The sequence below is a fragment of the Malania oleifera genome, chromosome 8, assembly GCF_029873635.1.
Source record: "Malania oleifera isolate guangnan ecotype guangnan chromosome 8, ASM2987363v1, whole genome shotgun sequence".
In the NCBI taxonomy this organism is placed as follows: Eukaryota; Viridiplantae; Streptophyta; class Magnoliopsida; order Santalales; family Ximeniaceae; genus Malania; species Malania oleifera.
In genome coordinates, this window is record NC_080424.1 from 71,882,455 (window position 1) to 71,905,983 (window position 23,529).

The following is a 23,529-nucleotide window of genomic DNA, read 5'->3' on the forward strand; positions in this document are numbered from 1 at the left end:
CAGAATGATTGGGAGCAAGCGGGCTCCGAAGGTCCACCGTATTGAGAGATTTTTCTTCGAACAGCAAGCAAATCAAGCCTGCTCCTGAGGCCCTCAAGCTCAGGTTGAATTGCTCTAGTGATTTGGGTCAAGGGTCTCTTACTGCTTGAGTCGAGTAAATCGTGACCCCAAAAAAATATTTATGTTTGAGCAATTTTAATATACTACAAATACACACATCATAAGAAATGTAGTTCTAAGATATACCATGACTATCGACTCAAACTCAGTTTTGACTACTACAATTGAATCAAGTCAAATTAAAAGCAAGTATGTGAACCATTTTTACTAGTTGAATTCAAGTATTAAAAGCAGAACTTGTTCAAACTGAAGTTGAGCTTCCAGCAGTTGGGTTATAAAACTGAATTCGACAGCGGAGTTTGAAAATGAATCACACAGTTTTGTTTGATTTTGCCTTTCATTTCTCGTACTTTAATGACAGTGTGACAAGATTGGCATGCAAGAAATTGAAACTTTAAGGAACGAAACGGAAGTCTGAGAATTCTCTCACCTGTCATGCCTACAGCTAACAGTTAAAAGAATTATTTGGATTTACAAAAAGAAGATTGAATATTGGAGGAGCGACAACAGAATGATACAAGCGCATACACGAAAGGAACTGGTCAATCGTCACCACCTTCGTACCAAGGACATGAGTAACTGCAACAATAAACAATATTTTTAATTAGGAATTCGCCCAATTTGGTTGTATATTGACGAAGGTTGACCCAAATGCCCATGAATGTACATGGAAAGATTCCCCAAATACAACAAGAAAGTAGCATCAACAGATTAATTTAAAAAATAAAATAAAATAAAATAAAAATAAACAGAGTTTTAGAAGTTGTTGTCAATGTCGGTCTGGCTGTCATTGCTCTCATTGGATTAACAAGAAAAGGGTGAAGCGGAACAGAACTTTCAGATCAAGCAAACATGAATCAGAATGGTTGACATAAACTAAGTTCATTTTTCTTCCTCAGTCACCCTCTGCTCCAGTCTGGGTATTAGCTGATAAATACATTGACTGTACCTGTGACGATTGTCTTAATGATCCAGTATACGTGTGATCTGTTGAAAAAGTTAGAGGTAAGAAGAAAAAGAACAAGTCCGGCACCCTCTTTTTCCATTCATCAATGGTATTTGGGTCCCCACACTTTCTCATCTAAACTTCCCCTTGCTTTACAGCAATGACAGACAGATCTATTTGGTTTTATCATAGACATAATATGGGCTTGTAATCTGAGGACTTTTGGTTTGGACGCACACTTCATGTGAGTTTCAGTCTACTGCTGTTTGAATTTCTCATGTACCCAATGCCCAACACAGACAGTGAAGTGTAGCAAAACCTGTACTCATTTTCAAGGAAGCATTTGTATGCTCTAAAGAAAATAAATATACAAAAAAGCAAGCATCCATGTGAAGACTGGATGGCTTGAGTGAAAAATCTTTTATATGTACTCACTTTTTTTTGGTGGGGGGCAAGTAAAAGTTATGACCATAATACTTCAAAATTAACATGTCCACAAAGTAAGAAACATTTCATACCTCGAACAGTTCAAATGGGCTGCCACGTCTGTATACATCATTCTTTTTATTCTTGTCATTAGGAATAATTCGGAACAACAGCGCTCTACATCCAATAAGTGAGACAGCTGTACTTCCCATGGTTACAAATATAAAGTTCGATGGAGGAACGTGACCCGATGTTGCTGCCCTTATAATTAATCCCAACTGCAAAAAGGGAAACAAGAAAATTTACATGGGTCCATATATAACCAGAATTCTAGCAATTTCTCAAAAAATTGCAGCAGAAATGAAGCACATGTGCACATGCGCATCTGCCCCAAGAAGGGGGAAAGAATGGTTGATTAAAACCGGTTTCAATTATCAAGGCAAGAGATGAGAAAATTTTCCGAGAGCTAGTGGTTTTGAAAATGATCAGGATAATTATTTACTCAACTCCTCTATCAATCAATTAACAAATAACAATATCTCATCTACTTCCGTCAGAATAAACTTCATGAAAACCATTTCTCATCTATCAACACACTCCAATCGTATCTTCCTTTTAAAAACTTTTGGCTCCCAATTAATAGCTTCAACTTGCACCAACTCAACTCTATTAATCAATTCCACCAATGGTGTTCTTTCAAGATAACTAACCACCTTATAAACCAATCCCACATTAGGGAGAGACTTGGTAGGCTTATCCAGATGTTTAAGACAAATCCTAATAACATTTAGAAGGCAAATGGCATTATAATGCATTAATTCCATCAAATGTTCAGAAAAAATAAAGGCAATGTTATAAACAATGAGAACTTATAAACAATCAGTAGAAGGAAAGTGTCTCAACAAGGAGTAAACCAGATAGATTAAGGTCAAACAATCACAAGGGAAAACATTAAGTAAGGATGGTGGTAGATTGAGATGTTGGGACAGTCCCCTGCTTATGCCTCCCTACAAACATAAGCCCCATACAGAAGACTCCCACCTACATTTTACAACAGCATTTTTCATCACAACAATTTCCATATTACACCTAATTTGCAACTAAAAGAACATGAAGACATGGGTTTTTATTGAAGAGTAAGTCAAAGTGTCTACTGTATGCATTTTTATAATAAATAGTGAGAGTTAGCCACACTGGTATGTATCATGTTTACTTCATTCTCTAACCACCGAACCTGCCCCCCCCCCCCCCCCCCAAAAAAAAACCAACCCCCCAAAACACAAGAAAACCCATGAAATTCGATATAGTATCGAAGCCATAACCCAAACAAAATTTAACCTTCGAAAGAAAAAGGGAAAAAAAGGATGAGGAGGGAAAAGGGGAGTGGGGGAGGAGGAGGGGACCGCAGACACTAACATGATGCCAGCTTCCTGACAGTTGCCAGTGTTCCCTGAGTTAGATGTGTCCCCCAGGTTAGCAAAATCCTTCAAGAAATTTGGGAACTAAAGTTTTTAGGAACATAAATGTGGAGTTTTCCCGGTTAGCAGTTACCATCAGGTTTTTTATTCAACTCAAATCTAAAACAATCATATGCCCATTTGCTATGATTCTTCCTCTGATTTAGAGTTACTGAACAAATCCCCCTTGACTGTTTTTGTATTGAATCGAACAAAGATGAAATGTGAAAAATGAAACACAGGCCTTTCTATTTTGGTCAGATTATCATATGCTTGTTCCAGCGAAGTTTAAGTGATCTTCTCCACTTGTTAATGAAAAGTCTGTCATTTTCTCCAGCTTCACTCGTCTGCTTGGTTTTCTTGTGGATTCCAAGAAATATATGCCTAGATTGGTACCTCCAGAAATTACTACCATAAGTAGAATGGTAGAAATTATTATGCTGTTAAAATTATCTTATCAGTCAAGGGAAGCACCGCCATTTACCTGACAAAGCATCGATCGACAAAGAGATGCAGGATGTATTTGTTTTTAAAAAAAAGAATGCCTAAATTGTTCATTTCATTATGGAGCCACATATTGCTGATTTGTGTACACAATTGGACAGTGTAGAGATATGGGATTACATTAACCCTATGTTTAGGAAAGGTCTTGGATTTGGATCTGTGTGGATTTGGACAAAATGTAACACGAAACTGTATTGAATTTTCTCCATCCACCCAAATCCAAATCCAAGGCTTGGAATCCATGCTTCCAAACGCCACGTACATTAATTTAGTAGCAATTTAATATGAATATATGACTTCTATTAAGACCACTTTGAGTTGCACCAGGACGATAGAACAGCTATACAAAATACTTTTTCGTGAGGTGACACAGGTCTATGAGAGGACGGCTCTTCAAGATGCAACTGAAGAGGTTTGGAGATGAAAAAACAAAGGCAGATGGTGTTGCTCAAGATCTTAACAAGTTTGAAAATTGAAACTAGTATACAATCAAGTAAACTCTCAAATCTTGGTAGAAGCTAAACTTCCCCAATTTTCACAAGTTTATTCTTGGGCATTTCATGCATCCTCTAGAGATTGCTGGTCAAAGATTGTTCATTGTACAGTCCTGCTTTTATAGTCAGTAGAAATCTGCATTTGTATAGGCTTTTGTGGTGGACATGGTAATTGTGGTATAGACATGGTAGAGGCCCACCTCTCAATTGTACTTACTATGGGGTAGAAAAATTATACCTATGATTAGCACTCAACAACCATCTAGGCATGCTAGTGCAGTGGCATCTGACCCATCTGACCCTCATCTGGATCTGGTTCATATGCTTGCGCTTGTGTGGAGCAGAAACTATACAGTGTCACAGGACAAATATGCTAAGTTCCTACACCATGACATCTCTCCCGACAACATTATTGGTCCGGCTAGGTAAACTCATTGTTCTCTTTCACCTAGTTCTTCTCCTTATACAGTATACATCCCTAGAATACATATTCATCAAGCTTTTGATCATATGTCAGGTCTTTTTTTTTTGTGACTTTCAGCATTCAAAATCACCTACTAATGTTACGCTTGCCAATGGATCTTCTTCTGTTGGAGGCATTAGGACTGCAATCCCTAGTTTTCCTTCTCTTTATCATATGTTTTGCGCACTCTTCTTTTCCATTTACCTCACTCCATCAGTCAACTTACTAAATTGCAGTCACTTTCTTTTTTGATTCTGTCGTAATTCAAGACCTGAAGATCATGGAGAAAATTGATGAATTAACTGGTCTTTATTACTTCAACTTGTTGCATTCACTTGTTCAGTGTTTTCTTATGTGTCACCTTTGCAAATTCATGACCTTCTTTAGGGTGTACAAGAATTATTGAAAAGCTGAAAACCGCACCAAAATAACAAGTAGTTTAGTTTTTCAGTATTCGGTTTCAGGTTCGCTTTAGGATTTCCAAAACTTTCGGTTTTGGTTTCGATTTACTGGAATTAACCAAACCAAAAAATCAATTTAAATATTAATTATATATATTAATTAATAATTATATATGTGATAAAATATGATCAATCCAGAGTCCCAGATATAGTAGGGTGCGACACACTGGAATATTAACCCATATAAATCTTGGAAAAAACCATTAGGTTAAGTTTGGTTTACGGAATGCCTATTCCTAATAATAGATTAGTTTTTATAAGTTAGTTACAATTAGTTATATAAGAAATTATGCTGTTACTATAAAGCAAATAAAAAATGTGCATTTTATGAGTCCATAATAAGGAATAGACAAGAAATAGTGACTCCCAAATTTCATCATCGGATGTCTCTTCCTTTCTTATTACATGTTAAAAGAAATAATTAGAAATATACAAGGAATAACTATTTCCTTGCTTTTTTGAATTTAAATAAGATTCCATCTCATTCCAATGAATGACTATTTCGCCAAACCAAACAAGCCGTTAGGGTTTGTCTTCTCACTTCTCAATTCTCATTTTCAAATCTCAATTACAATTAGGGATTTAACCATTTAGGATTTCTTCGGCATTGCCTCTACCTCCCTACCCGCTGTGGCACTACCTTGCCACAAACCCCCAAGCCCCAACCCAGCAACCTTGGTCAGCATGGTAGGCTAGCAGCCTCAATCGTCTCCTCTTCAATTCCATCGACTCACCAACACACCACTGTGAACGCCTCCTTGGCTATACTGAGGACTAGAGGTCGTTGACAAGGTTCACTTCTTCAAATCCACCCAATGTGTCCACCAAGGACGCCAAAACTAATCTCCTCAACACTCTAACCGCTTGCCTTCCCCTATTGATCTGCAAACTCTACACTCGACCCAACAATGCGGGCTAGCTCCATGGGCCTTCATTGGTTTGATTCTTCAATTTGGGTTCAAAAATTTGAATGGTTTGCCCACAGGTTTCTCGAGTTCTCTTGGTTTAGTCAAGAGTTATCAGGCTAGTTTGAATGCGAAAATGGATCTGTTTGGTTGCTGAGAAAACGTGAGAGAACAAAAGAATCATTGAATATTTAAAACCAAAAAAACCACAACCAAACTACCCAATGTTCAGTTCTCCAAGGAATAGCGGGCTCAGTTTGGTTCAGTTTCAGTTCCCCTCAATTAAAAACCGCATTTTTTCATTTGATTTTCGGTTTCTACCATAATCGAACCGAAGTGAACCGATTTCACCCCTAGTCATCTTGGACATCTTGGGAAAATTTGAAGCAATAGTCCCTAGTTTAAGTCATTTGTCATGACTAAAGTGCAAATAATATCAACTAGGAAAGCATCATTGTGTTCCTTTTGCTTCTTGAGTCAAAAAAAAGGTGCCCTATCGCTTTCTCTCAGTTCATTCTAATGTTTGGACACTGAGTTGCGTTACTTCAAAGTTGGGGAATTGGTAACTTGTCACATTTGTGGCATTTTGTCTTGAAATTAACACTTGGTTCAACTTATATGTTCGCATACTTCAATCATAGTGCCTAAGAGTATTTCTATACACCTGTTCATACTTTCATAATTAGTTCTGACATGGTTCATGCTTAATCCTATACTCACACTCCACATCATAATGGATTTGTTGAAATTAAAGAAAAATAGGCACCTAGCGGAAGTTGCTTATTGTTTACTGTTCTGCATATATGTTCCAAATTCTTTTGGAGTGATGTGGCTCTTGCAAGATATCATCTCGGGTTCTCTTGATGGGAAATCTCCCCATTCTATTCTCTTTTCTGATGAACCTCTTTTTGTCACAACCTCCCCACGTATTTAGATCTGCTCCCACATTAGCATGTGTCTAGCACTGCTAAACAGGATCATCATGCAATCAAAGGCATTTTTTTGGGAAATTCTCAATCCCAAAAGTTATAGCCTTTCCTTGAATCAATTCTTTGTTTGTGCTGCTGTTAAATTCTTTATAGTCTAGTTCTTACTACACTACCACAATTACTTCAGCAAATCTCTATGAATCTCTTTCTTTGCCTGTTTTTTTTCTTACCCTTACTCATGTTTTGTCAGAGCCCTTACCTTCATTTTCTTTTCATTCTTCTGTCATTCATCTCTATATGTGCTAGTGTATACTCACCAACATAGTCACCATGTTGTGCCTTTGACTATGGACTCACATACTTGCCAATCACTACCTTGTCCCCTGATCCAATTCCTAATGAATTACATCTTCCAATTGCAACCCATAAAGGTAAGTGCACTTGCACTTCTCATCCCATATCCAATTTCATGTTCTATGATAATTTGTCACCTTCATATAACATTTTGATCTTCTATCTCTAGTTTCTCTTCCTTTCTAAATCTATTTTAAGGTCCCATCCATTAGTAAGCTGCTATTCAAGAAGAAAGGAATGCCTTGCTAGAAAATAATGTTAAGGAACTAGTACCCCTTCCTTCTCTTAAGTCCATTATCAGTTGTCCAAGTTTATAGAGAAAGCCAATCCTCAAGGTACCATTAGTTAAAGACCTATCTTGTGACCAAGAGGAACACTTTTGGTTTATGGCTTGATTACTCAAACACAACAACAGCTACCAAGATTGCTTGACATTCAAGTCAATGGACCAACCTCAATTTTGTTGGTCACAAGGAGTCAATATTGGTTTGCCATTTGAAAGTCCCATAAAGGTTTAAAACAATCTTTTGGAGCATGGTTTGGAGTTTTACTGAAGTGCTAATTGCTTTCAGTCTTTCACAAGTGTGAGGTGGATCATTCTATATTCTACTACAACACCACTGCATGGAATTTCCAGTTGATAGTACATTTGGATGATATTGTCATTGCACGCAAATACATGATGATACTAAGTGAATATAAGAGTTGAAATTGTTATTGCAAGGCAAGTTTCAAGCTAGGGATAGTTAAAATTTGTTTGGCCATTGAAGTAGCTATGCTATGTTCAGATTTAATGGATCTATCGAGTGAAAAAAGAATGTTAGGATCCAACCCAAGAAAATTGATATGCCTAGGGACCCTAATTGACAGCAGATGATGAAAGATAAATGTCAAAAAATCTATGTTGTATTTGAGGGAGGTTGGGAAGCTAAATGATGTAATGTGCATGGCGGAAATAGGTATGAACCTCTAATTTTGTTCCCATTGGCAAGATTTGCGTGTGCACCTCCTCAAAGACGAGGGATGCTAGAACCAATGCATACACTAGGCTCTCTCTTAAGCCTCTCTCTCAAGACAGGTTTCAAATTAAAAAAATAATAGGCCTTGAAGTAGCCTCACTGCATTCAGATTTAATGATTTATTGAATGAAACAAGTATTTGAGGTTAACTGGGAAGCTAAGGGATGCTAGAATTGATCCTTCCCTCTCTCCCTTCCTCCATAGCCACCCATGCATACACTAACACCCAAGTTGCCCCCTCCCTTAGGCGAGGTGCTAAATTTCCATGAAATTGTCAAAATTTCTGCTTTCCATCACCCTCAAAATCGAAATGACAGTTAATTTCTGTTTTACAAAATTTCCATCCAAATTTCCATGTATCACCCAAAATTTATCAAAATCTTAAAATTTCAGCAAAATTTCAAAATTTTAACGATAGAATGAAATTTCCTTCAAATTTAAATGTGATTCAAAACCCAAATTGAAATTTTCTCTTTTAATTTTTCTTTTTTCTTTTAATGGAAACAAAATATAACAAGAAGAAGGGTAGGAATAACCTTCAAATATTTGAAATGCTATGAAAATTACATTTGCTACAACATTTTATTTGACCATTTGTATCAAAATTATCTGTATGGAAAGCATTATTGGTACTCCAGAAGATACCATTGGCATTCCACATTTATTTTTTTCATGTATCAAATGACAATTTTACCCCTTGTTCCCAATAAATGACGATTTTTTTTTATTTTTTTATTTTTTACTTTTTCACTTGCAAAGTGAAAAGTCAAATAAAACTGTCATTTAATACATGATAAAATAAATGTGGGGTGTGTTTTTTGGACTGCCAATAGCGCCTCACTATCTACATTTGTATAATAAACTGTAGACACCATATGCTTGCCCTAGCCAAATAGAACAAAGGATCCCCTCTTATTATTATTACCTTATTATTATTATCATTATTATTTTTAGTGTTACCATTATTATTGTTATTATTTTTATTTTTATTATCTTTATTTTATTATTACTTTACTATTATTCATTATTTATTACTAGTAATATTATTACTATTACTTTACTATTATTATTATTATTATTATTATCATTATTATTATTTGGCTATTATTATTTATATTTTTATTACTTTTATTATTATTATCATTTACTATTATTATTATTTCTATATTCATCATTATTAATATTACTTTATTTAGTATTATTACTATTATTATTTGGTTTAGGGTTTTTGGGGGAGAACCTATTTATAGGTTCGTTCTCACAGCCACACGGGGCACAGCGCAGGCCAAGAGAGCCACAGCCAAAAAAGAAAAGAATGAAAAAAAAACTCCTTTTGCTTCCTCTTCGTCTTCTTCTTCTTCCCTCGTCCATAGCCGCTGTCACCCTTTCTAATCTCCATCCCTCCACACAGCTCCGGCGTCACCCACAGCCCCAGGACCTCCGTCCACCACCGCAACACTACACCCGCAGCAACCCTGCAACACCACCACCATCACCCCTGCAACAACGCCTGTTCTCGGAGCTGTTCTGGTGGCGATGGCAATCTGGTGTGACGGTGGTGGTGTTGCAGGGGTGCTGCGGGTGTAGAGTTGCGGTGGTGGACAGAGGTCCTGGGGCTGTGGGTGACGCCGGAGCTGTGTGGAGGGATGGAGATTAGAAAGGGTGACAGCGGCTATGGACGAGGGAAGAAGAAGAAGACGAAGAGGAAGCAAAAGGAGTTTTTTTTTATTCTTTTCTTTTTTGGCTATGGCTCTCTTGGCCTGCGCTGTGCCCCGTGTGGCTGTGAGAACGAACCTATAAATAGGCTCTCCCCCAAAAACCCTAAACCAAATAATAATAATAGTAATAATACTAAATAAGGTAATATTAATAATGATGAATATAGAAATAATAATAATAGTAAATGATAATAATAATAATAATAAGAGTAATAAAAATAAAAATAATAATAGCCAAATAATAATAATGATAATAATAGTAAAAAATAATAATAATAATAATAATAATAGTAAAGTAATAGTAATAATACTACTAGTAATAAATAATGAATAATAATAAAAATAATTATAGTAAAGTAATAATAAAATAAAGATAATAAAAATAAAAATAATAACAATAATAATGGTAACACTAAAAATAATAATGATAATAAAATAATAATAATAATAATAATAATAATAATGAAAATAATAAGAGTGGACCCCTTGTTCTATTTAGCTAGGGCAAAAATAGGGTGTCTACATAAACAATACTTGTCTAATTTATGAATTACATTTATTTTAATTGAATTTATTTAATATGATTATTATATTACAGCTATTTTACCTTCTATACAACATTTCTGGACTCAATGTATTTTGTTTATAATAGTTTAGTTCTAAATCTTGCATTCAATAGATGCTAAAGTTTCATAAAAGAAATTCATTTTTTTACTCTTAATTTCCAACTTATGTTGAAATCGAAATGAAAATTGTCATTGACATCAAAATTCCGTACTTTTGAAGCCTCAAATTTTAGTCAAAATTGAAATTTAAAACCTTGCCGCCCCACTTTAGCTCAATCTTACCATTGTAGAAAGAGGTTGGGAGGGGGGGGGGGGGGGGCAAAAGTTTTAATCAAATAAATAGAAAGGGGGTTTTTAAGAGGAGAGAGGGGGGCAGTTCATCATTGCATTCGGCTAGAGAGAGAACCCATGATACTTTTCATCTTCTTAACAGCCCCTCGCTCACAACCTCTGGCGATGCACAACAAAAACCTCCATAGGTTACCTTTACAGCCATCTCAACCATCGCAACCTAGGAAACACGAACACTTCAAGAAGCCTAACGTGTTGAAGTATATCATCTAACCGCCTTTCTACTTCCAATGGTCACAAACCAATAGAAGTGAAATGAAATAGAAAATAGAAAAAGGGAAGGAGTTAAGTTCGAAACTCTGGTTTTTTAATGATTAATGATTTCATTTTCTTGGGAGACAAAGAAACTCAGCTAGAAGTATCCACAACCTATATGAAATTAATTAGTTTATTTTTAGTTTTGGACACATCTCATACACTTTTCCACACTTTAGACATCGCAAGGACACATCCGAAACACTTCTAGCACCGAAAAGTTGCACTTTTGTGGCCCTTTTAATTCAGTTAATAAATCCCAAATATAATAATAATAATAATAATAATAATAATAAGGATAGGTCAAGAGATTGAGAGATTCTTTGCGTCGGAGCAATTGGACTTTGGAGCACTGAGATTGAACCAGCCTTGTGCATTTGTTGGACCTCCCAACCCCCAAAATTCCCTCCCTCACTGTAAAGTCATCGCCATTTTGTGATTTTTTTTTTTAATTTATTGATAAGCAACCCTTTACCCACCATCAACCATGCCCTTGAGTTGTTTTTTTTGTTGTTCAACAAATATTCTATAATATGAAAGTAGATGATGATTGTAAAGTGTAGGTTGTAAACTGTGTAATTGATCATTTTGCATGACTGATTCTTATATTTCATTGCCAAATATTTGTCATATCTAAAACAAAAAACATGCCTCAATATTTTTTTTATATTAATTAATAAACGCATCCACACCTTGTCATATCCTCATTCTTCCAAAACTATTGTATCGCCATGTCAATATCGTGTAGTATTCATGTCTTGTGTCAATATCGGTGCTTCCCAATTTGTAACCCACCCAAGCACGGCCACAACATGGGAATCATAGAAAAGTAGCTTGGGTGTCTAGCTTTTCCTTCTCATTATGATCCTAAGATAAAGAATAGATCGTCTTTAGCAAAAGCCATCTTTGTCTTATGATTTTTGCATAAACATGAGCAATTTAGATTAGAAATGAAGTAGGATGCCCCTCCTCGCCTACAAGCCAAAATTCTTTTGGGAGCCAAGGAATTTCCAAGCTTAGCCTTTTTTTCAAACATGAAGGAAAAAAAGGTAGGAAGAAAATATTCTTTCTTGGACTTTTTATTTATTCATCATCCATTTAGAGAAAGATTTTTTCAGAAAGAGGACCAACTAATAATCATGTTTGAAGGGGGATAAAGATTGCTGCAACTTTTGTCGTTAGCATCCCCAATTGTCATGAGCCAAACCATTCACACCATATGAAGGGACAGGTGAAAATCCCCCTCACTAATCAGGTTGGAAATTGAGACGATGTGTGTTCTAATAACAATAAGGTCGCGGTGGATGGAGTGAAATATCCCTACTTAAGGAAAGCCAATAATGCCACAAGTATATAATCGTCAGGGGCAGAAGGGCATCCAAAAACACAAAAACAAAAGGAGCTCCCTAGTTGAGAGGCAAATTAGTGCAAATGCGAGGTGAAGTTCTTGAAAAGACATAGTCATGGCAATTCTTACATTGAGGAGCGCCTTTGTTGGAGCAAAGATAGATACTTGTAAGAGGCAAAAGAGCATGGGGAAAAAGGAACTCCTTGGTTGACAGGCAAATCAGTGCACATGCAAGGGTAAATAAGTATTCTAAAAAGACATGGTAATGGCAGTTTTTACATTAAGGAGCTTTTTTTGGGTTAGGTTCAATCAATAAGGTTAATGAAAAGAACTCTATTAAGGAGAAGAAGAAATGGGGTGATGTGTCTGACAAGCAGGATCAGCTGGATGGTGGTTTTGTTGTGATGGAAGATTAATTATGGATGAGAATGACAACTCAGGTTTGGAACAGATTTCTCTTATTTATCGGGTGATTTTTTCCATAAGCCCCCATCTCCAATAGATTTTTACGAGATTTCTGTTTTGGAGAATGGGGGAATAGGCAAGGAAAGAAACAAGATTGAGCATACCAAGGCTATTATTTCACCTGCCCCCGAATCTCGCTTTCAACAATTGCTGGATAAAATGGGTTTGTGATTAGCTAACTTGGAGGGAACAGAAGTCCATTTGTCTACTGGTAAAAATACGGCTAAGGACCTAAACAATCATATCTTTTACAATTTCAAAGAGCACGTACAATCCGAGCCTCCCTCTTTTCTCTATGTAATACATAGTTTTTATAAATAATATTCTAAAAAAAAAAATCTGATCCTCATAGTATTCTCACCTTTCAATGTGCTGAGCATTCCTTCCAAATATAAAACTACTTCCATTGCTAAAATAGGCACTTTCATTCAAAAGGGAAAAATAACTCAACTGGCCTGCCTTCAACTTCTCTTACTCGTTCATCATCCCATCTCCTTCAATTTCCTTCATCATTTGTGGGAAGAACCAGCTTCATGAAGTTTTGAATTCACTCTTGACATTCATGCAACATCTCCATAGTTGCATTAGTCCTGGCTCTTTGCCTGCGAATTCCTCCCGCGACCCCTAGCAGCCATTATTAAATATCCAACAGAAGTCCCTACTCCATACCACTTTAATAGCACAAACAGTCTGTAGGATCCATCAGATTAGAATTTTGCCTGTTAGGATCAATCCTAAAAATATTCTCCCCTAGAGAGAGAAATATTAGTAGCAAAATGAGATCCTCTCACACACAGTTGATGATATTGAAGGTGCCACTAGGTGAATCCTCAACCCACGCTTCCATATCCGAAGAAGATTCTCAGCAGATCAGACTTGATAAACAAATGGAAAGAAAAAATTTTGAATTGTCCTCCTCATTAACCAGGCCAGCATACACATAGGTAGATTACAGGCTTGGACATTAGATGCGCCAGGAAAAATTACTATTAGTAAACTAGTTTTGACTTCTCTAGACTCAAAAAGACCTCATAATGAACATTGGAACTAGACTCATAAATGAGCTTTGTAAAATAAACTTAGAAAATGACATAGTTTGACTACACCACAATTTTTCTTTCCTTTTTTTTTATTTTTTTTTTAAAAAAATATGTAAAGAGAAGATTTCATTAAAGGGCATCAAGGGGATGCAGCCAAGTACAAACAACAGAAAGAAAATTGCCCACACTGCAGAGTGTCAAAAAATCAAGCATTACATGAGTGTCACTCAATTAAACCACTATGCCAACCAGTAACAATAGCAATCCATCAGTGTTCAACAATGGGTAGCCGTTCATTTGAAAGCTCTCCTATTCGTTTCCCTCCACACAGCGCGAAATATGGTGAAGGGAATGACGAACAAAACCTTCCACCTTTTTTCCTTGCTTTAGGGTATTCCTTTTCAAGCCCATAATTCATCAACCCCCTGTTTTGGCTGTAATCCAATGCTGCCCAATTAGAGAAGCAGCCACATCCCAAAAATGTCTAGTCCGGGTGCAGTGCAAATGGATGTGGCGATGTGCTCAACTGATTAAGCATTATTCAAACACAAGTAGCACCTGCTGGCAAGTGCCAGAACTCTTTTTTGATGGGCCATGGGTAGTCATCCATTTGAAAGCTCTCCTATTGCTTTCCCTACACACAGCCCAAAAGATGGGAAGGGGAATGACGACCAAAACCTTCCACCTTTTTTCCTTTCTTGAGGGTATTCCTTTTCAAGCCCATAACTCACCTTCCCCTGTTTTGGCAGTAATCAAATGCTGCCTGATTAGAGAAGCAGCCAGATCCCAAAAATGCCTAGTCCAAGTGCAGCACAAAAGGATGTGGTGATGTGCTCAACTGATTAAGCATTATTCAAACACAAGCAGCACCTGCTGGCAAGGGCCAGAACTCTTTTTTGCAAGTTATCAATGGTAAGAATCTTCCCAAGAGTTGCCTCCTGTGCAAAATAAGCAACCTTTGTGGGGTCAATGTTTTCCAACCGGATTTCCAAGGGAAATTGCTGTTGACATCTGCCAGAAGAGAGAGAATTTTTTATAGGACTTGACCATTAAATGACCATTTTTATCCACGATCTGCTTGGGATCATTAGACATGTTTTGATATTCGGTTTCGTACAAGCTGCCATAAATTTTGTGACAAAGTCCATTTCCCAATCAACGGCCTTTCTAACCAAGGAAACACTCCAGGAGAAACTGTGCTCTATAAACTAGAGGCAGGCACTGATTAAAGCATCTTTGTCACAGGCTAGGCCGAAAAGGGAAAGGAAATTAGTGTTGAGAGACACCAAACATCATGCCAAAAAACACACATTGTCCCCATTCCCAACTTGGAACTTGATATAGAGAAGAATTTATCCCAGCCAATCCTGATTAATTTCCAAACAATGATGCCATAAGCACCTCCCACTTCAATTGAAGACCAATATTTAAAGGTGATAATTCCCTCTAGTAATGATCCCCCCTCCTTCAAAATCTCTAGAGCCATTTCTTAAGTAGGATCTTGTTGAAAGTAGATAGAAATTTAAGCCCCAAGCCTCTACTTTGAATGGGTTGTTTAATCAAGCCCCATTTAGACAGGTAATGTTTGAAATCCTCTTCAAAACCTCCTTTATATTCCTTCCAACCATTTGGCAATTGAGCAATAGATAGGGAAGAGGAACAGAAATAGACAAGAGGTCGGAAAGTGTGCTCTTGATAAGGGTAAGTTTCCCGATTTTTGAGAGGTAGTTCCTTTTCCAACAAGCCAATTTCTTTCAAATCTTTCAATAATAGGGTCCCGACCTCTTTGGACTTTGAATTTGTCTCCAAGGAAGAAATCAAGGTAGATAATACGAAATGCCCCTAGTTTGCAAAGAGTGGACTAGCTTCTAGAATATATTAACTGGTGCTGGTTCAGCACTGCATGATTAAACAAACCTTACAGTCACCAAACCAAACATTGCCTTTGTTTCGGCAGGTTCTTAAACTCACCTTGAACTAGTCACCAGAATGCAGTAATGCGCATCCTCAAAGGTGCAAATGAATGCTATATCACAATCATGGCTATACTTTGATCCAAGGATATATTGGTGCAGATTGGGCACAGGATCTCCATCTAATTAAAAACACAATGTGGTGTAAAATCCGAAAATAAACTATGGGTCATGCTACTTGTAAATCAATTTGATTGAAGAATATGCTGGAGAAGCTAGGTTTGCACGTTTATCACATGGAGTTAGTCTGGGATAATCAAGCTACTGTCTGTATTGCTCCAAATCCAGTATTCCATGAGGAAAAAGCAAACTGAAGTTGATTATCACTTTATTAGGCAGAAAGTTCTAAAGAAACTGGTTAATATTGCTTATAGAAAATTCTAGGATCAACATGTTAACTTATTCATGAATCTTTTTAGGAAGTACTTGAGTTAAACATATTTAAAACAAGCTGAAAGATATTATATGGTCCAACTTGTAGGGGAGTGTTGAAGAACGAAGAGAGTAAGTCAAAGATATTGCCTAAGGGGTATTTTGTCTATGACAAACACTAATTATTATAAATTGTGTGAGAGGCAGACACATTGGTATGTCTCAAGTTTAACCCCACTCCAACCCCCCCCCCCCCCCCCAAAAAAAAAACACAAACTGTATAACTCAATAATTTTAAAGCTTGAACTGAGCAGGTGCAATAGGGTTTGATTTTGAATTGGTAACTAGGCCAGTCCAGTTAAACCTAAAAATTTTAAAATGAAGAGAATCAAGGTTGACACAGCCCACTCAGCTTAAAATGGCACGATCGGATGTCAAAGGCTAGTCAACTTTTTTGAGTTTGAAAAAAATAAATAAGAATCAAAACAGAATCAGTCCCCCTCACCCCCACCCCCACCCCCACCCCCCCACTTTAGTGGCAATCCTAGCCACCTCACCCAAGTTCCTCTCCCTCTCTCTCCCTACCCTATGAAAGCTGGACAAGAAATATCTTCTAGCTTGTGTTAGGTAGTTGATAGCCAACATAAAACTTGTTAAATCTCTATGATATGAATCCTTACCGATATTTGCTAGGATATCCCCTACAAGCGATGTGTTACACTTATACCACCCATGTGTAGCAAAAGATGAGCAAGGGTAGGTTAAGCCATCACCCAAAAGCTCGTCAATGTCCAGGTACGGTGTCAAATATGTGAGGATTCCCACATCGTTCTAGACGTGAGCAAGTAAAGAAATTAGATCAAGAGGCTAGGGTTAGATTAGCAACTTGGACTATAGGGACACATGGTAAAAGCATGGAGATAGTGGGCACAATGATTAGAAGAAAAATTAATGTAATCTACTTCAAGAAACTAAGTGGGTAATGGAGAAAGCTAGAGAAATTGAAAAAGTAGGGTTCAAACTTCAGTACACTAGAAAAGAAAAACATAAGAATGGGGTAGGATTGTAGGAATCACTGTTGACAAAGACTTAAATATAGTGTTGTGAATGTTAAGGGTAGAGAATAGAATCATAAAAATCAAGATGGTTCTAAGTCAAGAGATGATAAATATCATTAATGCTTACCCTCCTCAAATAAGCTAAGTAGAAAAACTTAAAAGACAACTTTGGGAAGATATGGATAGTATTATAAAAGGGATATCAAGGACTAAGAAAATATTTATAGGAGCTAATTTAAATGAATACATTGGAAAGGATAATAGAGTTTATAAGAGGATACATGGAGGACATGGATATGGAGATAAAAATAAGCCTAGGGATATTATCTTACACTTCATCAGGTCATACGATCTTATTACAATGAATACTTATTTGAAGAAGAGAGAAGAACACCTAATAATCTTCTAGAGTCCATTTTTTCTTAACTGGCGGGGTAGATCATTTGTCGTGCAAGGATTGTAAAGTTATAGAAGGTGAAATCTTAACTACACAGCATAGAGTTTAAGTGTGGAACCTAAAGAGAGAAATATAACAAAATTTAAAGATAAAATGGTCAAAGATGGTGATTAGACAATAGGTGATAGTATAGATGCAAACCCTCTTTGTAGTAGGATAGCTAGTTTTACTAAAAAAAATAGCAAACGAGATTTTAGGTGCATCTAGAGGACGATTCTCGGGCAATAAAGGAAGTTGGTAGCGGGATCAAGATGTTCAAAAGGCCTTAAAAATAAAATGAAGTTGGTATAAAAAATGGCAAAAATGTAGGAACAAGGAAAACTTTGAAAAGTATAAAGAGGCAAGAAAAAGATGCAAAGAAGGCCATTAGTGAAGCTAAACATAGATCATATAATCATTTTTATGCTAGAATGGATACAAAAGAAGGGGAAAGAAATGTATTTAAACTAGCTAGAGCTAGAGAACGAAGGAGCAAGGACTTAGGTAATGTAAAATGTATAAAAAAAAAAAAAAGAGGATAACATGGTCTTGGTTAAGGAAGCAGACATAAAAGAAAGATGATGATATTATCTTGGTTACAAAAGAAGAGATAACAGAAAGATGGTAAAGTTACTTTGATAATCTATTCATGAAAACCAAGTACAAGGCTTAATCTTAGAATTGCAAAAAAGAAAAAGCTATAAATATGAGATTTATTCAGAAAATTAGAGTCAATGAAGTTAAGTTTGCTCTATAAAAGATGAAAAATGGAAAAGCTATAAGACCAAATGACAGCCCAATTGAAGTTTGGAAATGCCTCGGTGATAATGGAATTATATAGCTAACAAATTTATTTAGCACAATTACAAAAACTAAGAAAATGCCAGACAAATGGAGGAAAAAAAAACACTTTAATACCTATATAAAATAAAGGAGATATTCAAGATTGTAATAACTATCATGGAACTAAGCTTATAAGTCACATAAAGTAACTGTGAGAAAGGGTAATTTAACAAAGATAAAGGTTAGAAATGGGGATCTCAAAACAAAAATAATTTGGTTTTGTCACTAGGAGATCTATTGCAGAAGCTGCATATCTTTTAAGAAGATTAATGGAAAATTTTAAGGAAAATACGAGGGAATTGCATGTGGTTTTTACTAACTTAGAGAAAGCCTATAATAGGATAACTAATGAAGTTCTTGATGGGTTTTAGGTGGCAATAGGTGTGCTGATCTCATTAAGGATATGTACGATGGGGTAATGACTCAAGTTAGGACTATAGGTGGAGAGTCTGGGGAATTCCAATTGCAGTAAGTGCACATCAAGGATATATTTTTGAGACCTTATTTTTTGCATTATTGATGGATGAACTTACTATGAGTATCCAAAATGAGATTCCATGGTATATGTTATTTGCAAATAAAATCATTCTGATTGATGGTTGCCCCCAAAGGGTGCTCGGGTGGTAAACTCAAGGCTCTCATAGTTAAAATGCTAGAGTTCAAGTCTTGGGAATTTTGGCTTTTTTATTTAAGATTATACCATGGTATTTGAGTGGAGAATGGTATAGGAGCAAGCCCATTATCCCTGTGGTTCAGTCGAGTGTCCAAAGGACCTCTGACACCATCTTTTCAATTAAAAAATTTGAACTTGATGGCCAAGAAATTAATAGTAGATTCTGATGCCTTGGATATATTATACAAGCTAAAAGAGAAATTAAAGAAGATGTAATACATAGAGTTAAAGCGGGTTGGGTAAAATGGAAAGATTCTTTGGCATGCTATGTGATCGTAGAGTACCATTAAATTTAAAATAAAATAAAATAAAATAAGTTTTTAGGATGGCTATAAGACCAACTATGCTATATGGATCAAAATGTTGAGCAACCAAGAAACAGCAAATCCAAATAAATAAATAAAAGTTGTCGAAATGAGAATGCTAAGATAGACTAGTGGTATAGCGTTAAAAGATAAATTAAGGAATGAACTTATCCGCCACAAAGCTTTTGTAGAAGATAAAATAAGGGAGAGGCAACTCAGATGATTTGGGGCATTTGCAACATAGACTAAGTAGTGCACCATTGCACGAAAGAGGAAGAGTGAGCCAGTCATTGCGAGGGGCAGTAAAAGGGATAAGGATAGACCTAAAATAACTTGGAATAAGATAGTGAATAAGGATATAATAGCCCTGAAATTGTCGAAAGAAATTACCCATAATCATGTAAATAAGTAGAAAAGGATTCATGCAGCCAATCCCATTTAGTGGGACTTAAGGCTTGGTTTGTCGTTGTTTTAGATTTTTGAAGATTTTTTAAAAACAAAATTATATGTTGTAACTTGTAAGTATTAATTTGTAATTATCAGTTTTTGTGCAATGTCGTGAAATTGCAAATTTCTACAAATTATGAAATTTTTGTGCTGAGGTCCAAATTCCAAAGGCTATGTACATCTAGTTGGTTTTTTGTCAAAATCTCATCGTTGTTTTACGGTTTTTACCTACCACTAGATATGATATAAAATGTATTTCACATTGTATGTGTAGTATCTAAAATGACAACACCTGAAAAAGAATAGAATGCACCTTCATTATCAACAAACTATGTTTCCCATCATAGGAAGATAGACTTGGTATGGACTCATTGCGAAGAATTCATTGATAAACAAATGAAATGGTTATATTGTAAAAAAAAAAAAAAAAATCAAGGAAGGTAGAAGTAATAGATGCTTAATGTGGAACTTATAGTGTAAACAAAAGATCAAGCTCACCTGTATCTGCACCAATTTCACATAAAGATAATGATCAAGCAAATAAGCAAAAAAACTTAATTACTACTAGTGAAAGGCCTAAAGTAGGGGAAGACAAGTCAAAGATCAAAAACGGAAAGCTATGGAGATGCATAATCATTTTCCTCCACCAACTACCCTAGTTCTCCACCATCCAATAAATATATGAAAGCTAGAATAGAAGCTCGAGAGAAAGAAAAATTATTTTTGTGTAGATTGTTGTATGCAACAACTATTCAATTAAATGTTGCTAATTCCTACTATTATCAAGCTATATTTGATGTTGTGACAGCTACAGGCACTGGATTTAAGGGTACTTATTGTTATGAAGTGTATCAATATTTTTGAAAAGTTGTGCGGTTGAATGTGAGAATTATAAGATGGATGAATAGTATAGCGCTGAAAGATAAGAAAAGAAATGAATACAATCATATGAGATGTAATAAGTTAGGCATAGATGATAGAACCAATACAATATAATACAAGAAAAGGGCATTTATGGTTTGTGCACTTGCAACATAGACCAAATCAATGTTTTAAAAGGCTCAATTGAGGCCTACCTTAAGGCTCGTCTCAATGCACAACATACTTAAACACCTCGAGGCACAATCTAAAATACCAAATTCCAAAAAGTCAACACATTTCATGTTGAGGCTTACACATTTTTACAAAAAACACGCCTTTTGCGCCTTTTTAGTTGAGGCTTACGCGTTTTGGGTGTATGATTCTCTAGTAAGAATTGGTTAAAAAATTTTAACATGTTTGTATAAAAGGAATGCCATAAAATGAGTTGATTTCTAGAATTCTTGGACCTCAATCTTTCCAAAATAATTGAGAGTTGTACCTTAGATCTTGAAAATAGTTTGAACTTTGTAATAGTATAGCTATCCCTTGTCATGATTTGCGTCATGTATTCAAGTTCGCAATTTTTGAATGACAAACAAGAAGTTTGCAAAGTATATAATTTTTCTTTCTTACATTATATTTGTGATTTTCTTAATTTTTCCTCATTTTTAAAATATATAAAAATTATTTACATTTTTTATCTTAGAAAAAAAAAAATCTTAAAAGGCTTACGCCCCAATGCCTTAAGGCTTAAGCCTCACCACTTCAGTTTTAAAACGCCTTACCTTGTGCCTTTGCCTTTTAAAACATTGACCCAAATAACACACCAGTTAGGCAATGAGAGTTAGTTGTTGGTGCCTTGGTGGCAATATAAGGGGGAGAGATAAACCTAGAATAATCTTAAACTAAGATAATGAGTAACGATTTCATAGCACTCTCAACTTTTTGGAAATAGAGGAGGACTCGTGGCCGAACCCGCCTAGTGGCACTTACTAGTTGGTTGTTGTTGTTGTTATTGTGTTGTATGGTTTACAATAAGGGAATTGGCAAGATTTTGAATGCATTATCATGAAGAAACAATAATGTATGCTTGGTTTGGTCTTCACCGAATACAAGGCTGGAGTTAGAATGATTTTCAATATGTACCTTTAGTAGGGGAAGTGAGTGCCAAATTTGACATAACCAATACAAAATGGAAACTTCTCTCCTTCCTCTATCCTCTCTATATTTTTCGCATTATTTATACTGTGTTTGCTGGTGTGATTGAATTGTTCAGATTTTTTTAAATTGAATAATTTGAATTAAATTGGACACTAACCCAATTCATTACTCTCTTGGGTTGCCAATACCTTCCACTGTCTGCATCCCTTCAACCCCTTTCTCTTTCCATTAATTGCTCAAAAATGGATCACAAACTTCCTAACTAACTAATGGAACAAAGAGAAATACCTAAAAAGGTAGCAGAGCACGTGCCATTTCTGGCTGCTGGTACAATAGTAGTTAAAATATGAACTTACCGGAATTCCCACAGACCATGATTTGACAGCAGCAACAATAGCCTTATAGAAGCCATTTATTCCTCGGCCATCCTCCCCATAACCCCCAAGAAAGTAAGCACTCAAAAACCACCCTGTAATGAACCAGATTCAGGCCTATCAAACCACCACTGCAAACACATCCCAAAACAACTCATCTTCCCAAATAAAACATTAAAAAAAATACAAAAACAAAACAAAACAAAACAGTATACCAGCAATAAAGGGATCAGCTGTTCGCAGGGTTTCAATGTCAAAGACAGGGAAGCCATGGCTTAATCTTCCAACTGCAGAGAACAAAACCAACGCCAACACATCCCCTCCGGCCAGCAACGCCACACGTCTGAAAAACAACGACAACAAAAACCCACAAATTTACCAACCGAGAAACCGAAAAATTCGCGAGAGATAGCGAAAGTAGATTATAAGGTTTTCAAATTACCCCCATTTGTTTAGTCGCGAAGATGAACTGGGTTTGTCGAACTGAATGACGCCTTCCAAAGGAACATTTTCTTGGCCAACGAAAACAGTTTCGTCGTTACCGAACGGAGGAGAAGCAGGAGGCTGCTTGGTTGTAGAACCTGAATCTACGCCTCCCTCGGCGCTAGAGATTGCAAGAAGGGTTTTTCTACGGGTTTTGCGGACGAACGTGGGTTTGCGTTTGGAGAAGAGGGAGGGATTGCCGTGGGTAAATATTGGAGAAGACGAGAAGGTAGAAGCTCTCTTGGCCGAGAGAGCTCCGCTGGAAGCTTGGCTCAGTACAAGCATTGGTTACTGCAGCTTTAGTGCTTGGCAATGGCAGGCCGCTGGTTTGGCTCGTCTCCAAAAATAGGACCATTATATAGAAAAAGTTCGTAATATGACAGCCTAGCAATTCAATGTGAGAGATAAACAAGGGGTTTTTAGCTTTTGATTTAAATCTTGCAAGCAAATCTGAATATGATTTTAGGGTGAGAAGGTCTTTGGGAACTTTTTAAGTATGTAATTTTTTTTAATCAGTCAATGATAAATTATATTGATCAATGGATATGTATAGAAACTTTAAGCATATCCGAGAAAGGAAAGACCAAATCTCCCCCATCAACAAAACAAATACAATAAACCTAAGCATATCCAAGGGCACTAGGTCTTTAAACTCAAAACAAATAATCAAAAGACTGTAAGATCTTAAAAATTGATGAAAATCATTATCATGTCAAAATCAG

At 36.2% G+C, this 23,529-nt stretch overlaps 1 protein-coding gene across 2 annotated transcripts; it reads right to left on the reverse strand.

Moving 5' to 3' along the window:
- Nucleotides 1-418: 418 nt before the first annotated feature.
- LOC131161625 (uncharacterized) lies at nt 419-23,259 on the reverse strand. 2 transcript variants are annotated; one of them, XM_058117514.1, is made up of 5 exons: nt 22,767-23,259; nt 22,540-22,667; nt 22,307-22,419; nt 1,585-1,770; nt 419-699 (listed from the first exon to the last, which is right to left on the reverse strand). In XM_058117514.1, the coding sequence occupies exons 1-5, from the start codon at nt 23,090-23,092 to the stop codon at nt 670-672; spliced, it is 783 nt and encodes a 260-aa protein (XP_057973497.1). In that variant the 5' UTR covers nt 23,093-23,259; the 3' UTR covers nt 419-669. The 2 variants fall into 2 exon arrangements, with proteins under 2 accessions (XP_057973497.1, XP_057973498.1); XM_058117515.1 differs by having other exon boundaries at nt 692-1,107; nt 22,767-23,185.
- Nucleotides 23,260-23,529: the final 270 nt, after the last annotated feature.